The sequence below is a fragment of the Euwallacea similis genome, chromosome 9, assembly GCF_039881205.1.
Source record: "Euwallacea similis isolate ESF13 chromosome 9, ESF131.1, whole genome shotgun sequence".
Lineage (NCBI taxonomy): Eukaryota > Metazoa > Arthropoda > Insecta > Coleoptera > Curculionidae > Euwallacea > Euwallacea similis.
Genome location: NC_089617.1, coordinates 4,875,672 through 4,886,579, shown reverse-complemented (window position 1 = coordinate 4,886,579; position 10,908 = coordinate 4,875,672). Strand labels below are relative to the sequence as shown.

The following is a 10,908-nucleotide window of genomic DNA, read 5'->3' as shown; positions in this document are numbered from 1 at the left end:
AAGATTTCCACATTCTCCAGTATAAAAATCTCCTGTTTTCGACTATGAAGAAACCTTTAAATTTCATATATTTTAGTCCAAAGTGAAGCAATTTACATCAATCACAACCAATTTGCCGCTGCTATTTTTGTCACTATAGGAACATTACGATATTATAATACCCATAACGCAACAATTGTAAAACATCAGCTGATAATTTGTTTTCAAGGGGGGCCCCAGGTTCTTACCATAAGACTTGATGAACTCCGCACGTACACCATTGCAAGGTTGCCAAGTGGAGCCTCCTCAAGGAAATAATTAAATATTTTTCACGTGCGTTTCAATGACAAATATTTGCAATAATAAATATAATTAGAAAAGAGACAGAAGCTGCGTTGTTTTGCCTCCCTTGGTAAATCCATATGCAAATTTAACTATAAAGAGAATTGAGACCAGAATAATGGTTTTGTCTTTTTTCTCTTTGTTGATGAATGCTAAAAATAAATGGACAATCTGTCATGTTTTTGCCATAACAATTGGTGATTTAAAATGTTTAATTCTTTTAAATAATATATTAAGTATTAATTATTAATGAGTGTTAATTGATCATTTAAATTGCTGATTAAACAAATTATCTTTTAATTAAATGATGTATTATAATTAAGATACCAATAGAAACACTTAAAAACGAGATTATACTACCTGTTTTTTTACATTTCATGAGGGTTTCCATGGAAACTGAAAAAGTTGACACCCGCAAGACTTCAATGCTTTTGTACTAAATTAAGGATAATTGTACTAAAATGTCTACAATTTTAACTGGAAGCCATGGAAAAATTCTGGATTCGTCATAAAGCAGCTGCTGTTGACGCTTTTACCTATTTATGCATAAATGTTAAAGTCTCTTCTAATAAACAAAAACAGCAACATTTGTCAGGAAGGTGTATTTTTGTGATTGTACTGAAAATGGTACAGTAGCGTTCTGTAGGTGTACATTTAAAATTTATCTTCTTTGTGGCATAAAATTCAAACCGCCAATTAGGAAAGTGACGTAGTCACCTCTCGAGATAACCATCCTTTCCTATCTTAAGGTAACTCCATCTGAAACACGCTGAAACAGGTATATTCATTTATTCCAGTCACGTGATTACTATTTTTAGGTTTCGTTTTGGTTGCTCAATAAAATTCCAGCCGTGAGGCCCCCCAAGTTTATTACCTCCTACATTCCCATTATTAAGGTTCTAAACTTCATATTATTCATTTCACATAAGAATATATTAAAACATATGTAATTGAATATATTCATCAGCAATTGAGCGTTGTCACTACTCAATGCGGGAAGGAGTTATTGGATATCTGAGGTTGCGGGATTTTAAACTAAAAACCGGCAAGTCCGCCTTTAAACACACTCATTCAATATGTGCAAGCTAGAGGGAGACGACGACTTGTTTTCGTTCCCTCCTTATCGCACTCTATATAAACCATCTCGACTGCTCTGTGTTTACATTGTTTTATAAACTATCGAATGTTGCGTGTGATACAGTTTGTTATATCGGGCGTTTACCTGTGAAAAAGCCGAAATAAGAGACAGCCATGTTCAGCATAAAATTAGGCAGGAACCGCTCCTCCAGGGAGCTGTTGAAGGAGTTACGCAGAGGTATCAGCAAGACTTCGACGGATAAAAACAGTGATGCCCTATCCAGGGCTCAAGAAAACAAATTGAACAGTGTGGAGAGTAGTTATGAACAGAATGTAAACTACAAGAGGTGGATGAGACAGATACAGCACAATAACATCAGGTAGGTGCTATTGAGAGCTCTATTTGTCAACGTGTCTGTATATGGGTTTGAACTACTAGAAAGAATTTTTAGTTTTATAGCCCTCAATATGGAACTTTCAGTTCTCAATTTATAGGCTCAATATATTGAGTAACATTTGAAGCTTTAGAGAGTTTCGAGGAGCTTCACTTGGAGCATACACGTCTTCTTGATGTTAAATTAATTTTTTGAATTAGTATGAGCCTCAAAATTGAGAATTTACGAGAGCTCATCTTTGATTTCTCAAGGCTACAAAAAGGTGCATATACCTTTTTGGTTTAAAGCCTCAATGCTTGGAGTAAAACCTGGAGACTCAAAGAGCCTCAAGCAGTTTCACTCCGGGCTTTCACATGTTCTTGATAGTAAACTGATTTTTTGCTTTAGTGTGAAATGCCAAATTTAAAATTTATAAGAGCAAATTTTTGATTTCACAAGGCCACGACAAGGTGTGTCGAACACTTAATTTGAAACCTCAAAGAGTCTCAAGGGGCTTTATGATTCTCAAGCCTCCTATATATAAAACTGATTTTCAAGATTAGTGTAAGTCTCAAAACTGAGAAGTTACTGTAACAAACTTTTGATCTTACAAGGTCTTGACAAAACGTATCAAAGAGTCAGTTGGAAGTTTCAAGAAGCCTTAAGGGGCTTTTTTAGAACTCTTGGATATTAAATTTATTCGCAGATTAGTGTACTATGAAGATAGCAAGAAGAAAGAAAGAACTTCAAAGGGCTTTTCCCAAAACACTTCTATATAGATAACAAAATCTTATTTAATTTATACCGCGTAATAAACTGTTTATAGAATTTGCAAGGTCAATAATCAATTTTATTGAACCGACACTAAATATTGCATTGTCTGTTGTTCAAATTTGGTGTTAAGCATAGGGATATCCCTTCGTATGGACGTCAATGGTAGTGAAAAGAATTATGATGCAAATTCCCCTTATCTGATGACAGTGACCTTAGCTCTATGGCCGCATCTTTGTTACCATAGGCGTCGCCTGGGCCTTCTCCGTAACATTCCGTCTAAAATCCGCGAAGACCGCCACTGGCATCAACACTTTTTGTTACACAAAATACCTAAACCCCGTTGTCATTATCGCTTCTATCCCTCATATCCTCTAAAATCAGCATGGCATCAGCACAGTCAAAGTAAGGCTTTATCAAGAAGATAATTTTTGTTTGGCTCAATCGAATTTACCAGATATTGGTTTTCTAGGGCCTTATCAACCATTCAACAGACCCTGGTCAGGCCCAAGGCCCAATCCACAGCTCTGGCCTCTAAGGAGCAGTCTAGGGACTTTATGGCACTTTTCCCTGATATAGTTAGAGAGCTGACTGAAGTAGGGCGCAACCCGGAACTGCCGGACGTCATGAAGAGATTTGCCAAGGTTAGTCACTGCTTCAAAAAGGTCAATTTTAAGTTATCTTAGGTGATTGTATGGTCAAATTTTGGATGAGAAAATGAAAAGTTCGTTTGGGGGGCTTTAAGAGATGAAATTTGAAAAGTTTATTAGTGTAAGTAGTGCCTAAGAGCAGGAAAAGAGTTTTGAAAAAGCACGATTTTTCCAGTTGCTTATTGTTGTTTCAGTGAATTCACTATATCAGTCAGTTGACCTCAAATCTTATCTTTTTTTAAGAGCTATTTGGAGAGCAAAATGAGAAGTGTTCGGTGATCTAAATCTACCCTCAAAGTAAATAAACAATTTTCAAGATTACATTTTATCATTTTACGTTTTTTCTTCCGGTACGTCCATGTTTGATGCATATAGACATGTATATTTGGGTATTTGTTAAATAAAATTGGAAGGATAAGGTGGGAAAGGGTTCTTTTTTTTATTTCAGTCTGTTATTATATCCGGCATACGCCTCTGATTTAATGCATTTTTAAAGAATTTTGAAAAAGTTTATTTATAGATTGTACATTGGTCTAGATCGTGTTCAAAAGTGTTGTGACTTTTTAAAATTAAAATTATACAAAACATGCGCATATTTTTTATACATCGCATTTATTTTCCTCCTCAGTGCGCCCCTGGCTTTTATTTGTTACAGTTTTTTTTAATGTTTCATTAGCACAAGTCGATTTTAATGGCAAATTTTTAATATAAAAATTGTTAGAAAGACGTTTTTATATACACTTTTCAGTTCACTTTACCTCGTCATACTCCCTTGGAAACTCTTATATCGTCTTAAGCAATTTTCATTTTTCTGCCGGAATAACCGCACACTAAATAGTCTTAAATCCAATGACTTAAGACTATTTTTAGATTTAACTTTTTTAGATTTTGAGATTAAAGATGACGTGCGCCAATGCGCACAATTCCACTATAGAACGTTTATATAAAATTTATTATAAAATATTCTAGAAATAAATTCCCTTTCATGTATCTTCCGAAACATTTCCATTTACGTTCATCATTGTCCATTTAAATCTTAACCGCTTAAAAATCTCCCCGTCAGGTACTCCAATACAACACTCCAAACGGCAAGAAGAACCGAGGCCTGATTGCTATTTCCTCCTACAAGATACTCGAAGATCCCGCCAAACTCACCCCTGAGAACATCAAATTGATCAGCATTTTGGGGTGGTGCATCGAAATGGTGAGTAAAAGCACCAAGGTACTACGTCTCTCGGGGTTCCACGCGCCAGAAGCGTGCATATTTCAAACGAGATTACTGAACTTTATTTGTTTCGCGGCGGCAACAGCGTTTATGTAATAGACTTGTAGTTAAAAAATATTGGTTTTGGATACTGTTACTAATCTGGTAGTTTAACTTATCGCTAACCGGGCTTAAAATTAAGTATTGTTGTCAAGCTCGAAAAGTAGGTTAAATTGCGCTCGGAAATACATGTTTTACAACGGATATCAGAAGTTCCCATCTTCATGTACAATTTTTTTCGAATTCTGGCACATATGGTGCCTAAAAAATATAGAGAAAATGCGTTGTTAACAAAGCATTTAACGGCATCTGACCGCTTTTCCTGTTTATTTGCAGCGAACCAAAGTCAAGGTCTTAACAGGTTTTTTAATTGCTAATTATTCAGTTGCCAGTGCTTTCGATAACAGCTGAAATAATCATTCCGTGCATAGAGAATTTAGCGTTTACTAGTTTAAATCAGAACGAACGGCGTTAAAAAATCGTTTAATTATTATCAATCTCTAATCTCCCGCAGTTTTATTTGCAGAACAATAAATAATTAGCAACAATATTTTTGAATAAACATGTTTTATATACTTCAAAACGTCGTTAAAATTACTTAAATTACGTCCAACGTAACATGTTTTTAACCCTATTTAGTCAATATTGCCTATCAATAGCACTAGAACTCATTATCAGTAAATACCGTTTATGCAGCTTTATTCAATATCGAGCTATTTTTAACTCTAGCATCATCGGTGATTTGAAGAGAATATACTCGGTGCTACTACAATATTAGGTTGACACAACAGAAAACCATAAATACTGCGAAAGTACGGCAGTCATTTGTCAAAAGTATAGTTATCATTGGGACGTGAACGCGACAATTGTCAGAAGTGACTGACGTCAATAAGACAGCTTACGTCATGCTACTATTGTCGAGATAGCTGTCATTATTGACAAACCTCCAATTATATTTTCATATGTCTTTGCCAGCTCCATACGCACTTTCTGATTATTGACGACATAATGGATGATTCCGAATTCCGTCGTGGTTTCCTCTGCTGGTACCGCAAACCTGGAATCGGCCTCGGTGCCATCAACGACTCTCTCATGATAGGAAATGCCGTGTTTCTGCTGATTAAAAAGTAATTTGTCTTGTGCATTTTTTGTTTTTTTGTTGAATACCACAAAGGGGTTTTCAGGTACTTCAGGGAGCACCCAATGTACGTACCGCTAATGGAACTTTTCCACGATGTTACCTTAAGAACCACCTTAGGTCAAAGTCTGGATTCGATGTGTCTGGATTCCAATGGAAAGCCCAAATTGGAGATGTTCACTATGAGCCGGTGAGAACCATGGTATTGCTGCAGTAGTGCCGTGGCTTCTACATTGAATCTTTCCAGATACACTTCGATAGTCAAATACAAGACTGCGTACTACAGTTTTCAACTGCCAGTAGCGGTTGCCATGTACTTAGCCGGTATGGATGATCCAGAGCAGCACAGGCAAGTCAGGACCATCTTTGTGGAAATGGGGCAGTTTTTCCAGATTCAAGTAAATAAAATTTGAACAGAATTTTGGTACGGGGGAAATTGATTTTTGGACGTTTCAGGATGATTTCCTGGATTGCTTTGGAGATCCAGATGTGACCGGGAAGACCGGTACTGATATCCAATCGGGCAAGTGCTCGTGGTTGGCGGTGATGGCGTTACAGAGGGCATCACCTGCGCAAAGAAAAATTATGGAGGAGCATTACGGCAGGTATATATTTATTATATATGACCGTCAATTATTACGAATGTATTCTAATTGTTTTATCACACAGGTCCGATCCAGAATCTGTGACGGCAGTAAAAAATCTTTACGAGGCGCTATCGCTACCCAACACTTATGCCATCTATGAAGAAGAGAATTATAACCTTATCAAGACTCACATACAGCAGATATCTAAAGGACTGCGCCACGATCTGTTTTTTAATATTATGGAGAAACTGTATACACGCGAGTGCTAAACTGGGACTGCATTTATTGTATTAGCAATAATAATGCTAATGAAGGCACAAACATCTTGAAAGTGTTAAAAATAGTTATTTTTAGGTGGTTTATGTGGAAATTAGGAGTTGTTGCTGAAGATTCCCAGAGAATCTTAATAGTTTTATAGTTTAGTTCAGTTTTTTTGAACAGTTATTATTTTCTATTATTGCCCCTATTGTAGGTAGAAAAAGGCCCTTTAGGTGCGGTACTTCCAGATGTATTAGATCCTAGGTTAGAGAAGCATTTGTACAGCATTTTATTTTTGATTTTGATTGAAACCCATTTGAACTAAATTGCTGTTTTTTTTATAAATAAATACTTCAAGAATTCTTTTATGTTTTTCAATTCTAAAACGAGTAAACTGCTCATGTCTAGAACCACATTAACCTCATCCTGAACCTAGTGGAAATAACGAAAGCTAAAGATTTCCAAACAAAAAGTGTGTTGACGTGACGCCATCTATACGCGAAGTAAATAATTTTCGATATATAGGTTTTGTAATTTTATCATGTCGTCATCTAGGTATCAATAGCCATATTAAGTACTGTGCTACAATAGAATTCTACTATTATAACACCTAATGCTTCACATAGTTTATTGGTTGCGCTAGTAGTAAATTTTTTTTCTTAGTCCCAAACAAAAAAAAAGAAAAAAGTTAATTTTTTTAGCAGTATAAAAAAATTAAACGTCAAGTTACCTGAAGAACAATTCAGTTTTGAAATCGGAGCAATTATTTTGCCTAATTTGGTCATCTTAATTCCAGGGGCGTCCATAACAATTTTGTCTTATAAAATTAAGTAAAAATTGAATCCTCCTATTTCAATGAGATTTGGTTCCGCAGTAGGCGTATGATATAACTTTGATATGCCGCGGTCAAATCTTGAATCAGACAACTTCAATTTTTTGGTCCGAAAAATATCATGGACTATACATCATGAAAATTTTTGACCAAAAAAATCAAATTGCTCTGATCTGGAAAATATTTAGTACCGAAGCAGGTACTCCAATTGCTTACCTAGAAACCAAATATCTTCAAAATCGGAGCACTCAATTTTCACTAATATTTTTTTGTGTAAAATCGTCATGAACGCCACTGTCTTTGTGGAGACAAAATTCGTCGGTAAAAATGTTTTAGGTAAACTTTTTAGGAAAAAAATTTTCGCAAGATGTACTCTATCCCCAAAAATTTGGTCTTCACAAATCGATGGCGTATATCACAATTTTGCTCTAAGAATAATAAGTGATATTTGAGTGTTCCGATTTCAACGAGATTTTAAAATTATCTTATAATCAAGTGGAGTGTGGGGAATTCTTAAAATGATGTAATACTGGAGCGTATGCTGTTTACACGATTAAATTAGTTTCAGGATATATTTTTGACTTACATTGTGATTGTCTTAACATAAAGGTATGTAAATAAGTTTACAATGTATAGATAATGTAAAAAGTTAATATTCACAAGACTTTTTCTTCCTTGACTTATGGATTGCGCACATTGGCACGAACATTTACGTTTTCTACGTGTTGTAAGTGCATATACTTAAACGATTCGTAAAGTCTTTGATTTTATTACGTAAAATTCTTAAAAATTAAATTTTCATTATTGCGGCCTCTTCTTGTACAAAGTCTCGACGTAATCGTGGAAAATTTCATGGGGTAAACCGTTGTCGATCTTCCTGATCTCGTTCTGCAGCCAAAGAAACGAGGACTCTTCATAATCCATCAGCATCTCATCCAGATGCATTTCTTCGTAGATTCTATACACCGCCTCAATGCTCTCTGGATCATTGCTAAGTAAAACAATTTTCTATTTGAGGAGTTCCAGTTATTCTAACAGATTTGCTTGACATTTGACACAAACACGCAGACACAGTTTTGCCACAATCTTACCGCCCGTAATTCTTCATAAATGTCCTTTTTTGCCTATCGTTTCCAAGCTCTAAAACTTTGATAGCGAACCACGTAACTTGCCCCTTAGATATATCAGTCGCAATGGCTGGTTGATCAGTCCTGCTTATCACCTCCCCTTGATTGCGAAACAAGTCCTTGAAGTCGTTCTAAAAAGAGCAACAGCAATATTTTATACCAACAATATAAATATCTGATAGAAAGAGGATCAACGAGTCTTACCAGAACCTGAAAGAACAGTCCCAGTTGCACCATAATGTGTTGGACTGCCTGGTACTTTTGTTTACTATAGAGATTGGCCGCGGTTAGAGTGAGCTCATAGGGTAATGTTAGAGAGCCAAAAGTAGTTTTGTATTTTGCAAGAGTAAAGTACCTGTGCAAACACATACACACAATTAATATACTCTACTAATTCAGTAAATGAAATTACGGACCTTTCTGCGTTGAAATGTTTGAAGTTGTAGGTCTTATTACAGGAACTGAAAGTAGAGTCGTACCCTTGACCTAATCCGGAAAAGAACATATTTCTTAAGCCCACGCGCAGCAACGTTTCATAAGAGGGGTGATTGTGAAAGTACCTTCAATAAGTACAGCTGTCATATGACAATAAATTTAACAACTGAAATGTTACTTGTTGAGAACGTGAAAGGAGTACAACTCCATCAGATAAACATCGTTCACGGCTTCTTCCCCTACTCCTGGAGACTTGTGATACGCAAGTTTACCTCTGCGTATGTTCGACTTGTCCATAATGTCGTCGAGTATGAGTACTGCGCTGTGAATCTATTGGTAACGTTGCCGATTAAACGGATGATGTTAAAGTTAATATTACGCATTACCAACTCGGTGAACCAGCACAGCATTTTGATTTTATGGATTTTTTCGGGTGTCTGGTCTTCGGGGTCAGTGATCCGCTTGTAGTCGGTCATAATTCGGATGGTTCTAATAAGTTTACCGTGAGGCACCGTGTAGTCTATCGCCTGGAAAGTTTGTGAGAAATGACAAATAAAAAGAAACTTCGCAGTCCGAAGAGCAGACGAATCAACTCCGGGTATGGTCGCCCTCTGCTTGTTAGCCCTTATTAGGGAAACTGGCAATTCAGATTGGAATCAAATGTTGAAGCAAAAACGATGTAAAAGTATTCATCTACTCTGAGAATGCGTTACTGAACACATCGTAGAGCAGTTTATTTAAAATGAACAGGATATTTTTTCGGCTTTTACCACACATCTCTCCTACTCAAAGTGCTCCGCTCGCAGCGCAGTCAACTCTAAATTTTTTTCATAGATCTAATTTATCCCTAGACTCACGCAAACACCCACACTACACTAAGCGCTCTTTAATCCGAATGACTGAGACACTCTTCGCTTAACTTGTACCGTTGCACAACTTTCCTACTCTAGGAACTCCGTCGGCTGTTCGATTCTCGTTTAAAGACAAGATGGCGCTGGCAATTTAACGTGTTCAAAAATTACACTCTCAGTGTGAATGTGTGAGCGAACTTCAACCGGAGAACCTTGTTCATTTAGACCAGATTTAAACGAGCAAAGCTTGAAAAAAAAGCTACTGACTTGCACCGCTTCCTAGAACTTTTGTTTTTGACTTGAAAATAAGCACATTGCCTTATCACTCCTTATAACTTATTCGGATGATGTTTTCGCCACAGATACGTCATAGGGACGTTTAAAGCTAAAAATGGAATGAAACAATGTTAAAATAATTGTATTATCATACAGGTTTTACTCAATAGCTTGCTACTGGCTTAGACAAATTTTGATCACCTGCACAAGCTCTAAAAAATGTTCAATTCTAATAATTAATATTAAAGGCACTTTGAACGAGCAAACTTTAAAACAACCTTAATATGACGAAACTCTGAGCTGGCAGCGATATAGTTTTAAAGTCGCTTTTACGTCATTGACATTTTTTACGTTTATGTGAATATAAAAATAAGCAAACTCACTGCAGATAATCGGTCCAGAACTTCGGGTACTTCAGCATATACTGACAACTCTCTAACCCCCCCCATAAACTCTGGAAAGACTTCATTGCACTCCCCTACCACCTTCTCCATCTGATTGTTGTGGGTAAAAGGCTTGGAGAGGGCAAGGGGAATGGCAAAATTCCTGCAAAATTAAATTCACTTTTTCGTCCTCTAAGAAGAGTCGATTTAGTACCTTTTAGGGGTGACGTAGAGGTAATTATTGGGGGCGTTCGAACTCGATTGAAGGGACTTTATTAGATTCGTTTTGATGAAGTGTTTAGGCAGGATTAAATTTTTGACTTTTGAAAAAGACATTTTAGTTACAGGTCGTGTTCTACAAGTTTATTGAATTTTCACACGTTTTTATATCCGCATGGAGTGTGTTACTTTGTTGTGGAGTACTAAAGTGTGCAGACACCCAGTGAAGGCACTCCAAGAAAAATATTCAAATCAGTTTTGAAAATAAATCATTTCTTATTAATAAATGGCGCTATCTTCTGTCAAGGCTGCATTTGTCAAATTTTTAACTTGAATAAGCGGCAA

At 36.3% G+C, this 10,908-nt stretch overlaps 2 protein-coding genes across 2 annotated transcripts; one reads left to right on the top strand and one right to left on the bottom strand.

Annotated features, from left to right (window-relative positions):
• Positions 1-1,475: 1,475 nt before the first annotated feature.
• Positions 1,476-6,769, top strand: LOC136410789 (farnesyl pyrophosphate synthase-like). Its single transcript, XM_066393118.1, has 8 exons — positions 1,476-1,778; positions 3,016-3,187; positions 4,257-4,397; positions 5,433-5,584; positions 5,642-5,785; positions 5,843-5,993; positions 6,052-6,200; positions 6,265-6,769. Exons 1-8 carry the CDS (start codon positions 1,573-1,575, stop codon positions 6,449-6,451), a joined length of 1,302 nt encoding a protein of 433 aa, XP_066249215.1. The 5' UTR covers positions 1,476-1,572; the 3' UTR covers positions 6,452-6,769.
• A 750-nt stretch (positions 6,770-7,519) lies between these two features.
• Positions 7,520-10,680, bottom strand: LOC136410987 (geranyl diphosphate synthase-like). The gene is made up of 8 exons (XM_066393384.1): positions 10,559-10,680; positions 10,345-10,507; positions 9,221-9,361; positions 9,013-9,164; positions 8,816-8,959; positions 8,604-8,754; positions 8,364-8,530; positions 7,520-8,263 (listed from the first exon to the last, which is right to left on the bottom strand). The coding sequence occupies exons 1-8, from the start codon at positions 10,678-10,680 to the stop codon at positions 8,074-8,076; spliced, it is 1,230 nt and encodes a 409-aa protein (XP_066249481.1). The 3' UTR covers positions 7,520-8,073.
• Between the last annotated feature and the right edge of the window lie 228 nt (positions 10,681-10,908).

Excerpts from the sequence above, each read along its gene's own strand:
- LOC136410789 (XM_066393118.1), top strand. The coding sequence starts at position 1,573 with ATGTTCAGCATAAAATTAGGCAGGAACCGCTCCTCCAGGGAGCTGTTG. Across the intron at positions 5,994-6,051 it reads GGCAGTTTTTCCAGATTCAA|GATGATTTCCTGGATTGCTT; the intron begins GTAAATAAAATT and ends TGGACGTTTCAG. Across the intron at positions 6,201-6,264 it reads ATGGAGGAGCATTACGGCAG|GTCCGATCCAGAATCTGTGA; the intron begins GTATATATTTAT and ends TTTATCACACAG.
- LOC136410987 (XM_066393384.1), bottom strand. The coding sequence starts at position 10,680 with ATGTCTTTTTCAAAAGTCAAAAATTTAATCCTGCCTAAACACTTCATC. Across the intron at positions 10,508-10,558 it reads CTCTACGTCACCCCTAAAAG|GAATTTTGCCATTCCCCTTG; the intron begins GTACTAAATCGA and ends TTAATTTTGCAG. Across the intron at positions 8,960-9,012 it reads TCCTTTCACGTTCTCAACAA|GTACTTTCACAATCACCCCT; the intron begins GTAACATTTCAG and ends TACTTATTGAAG.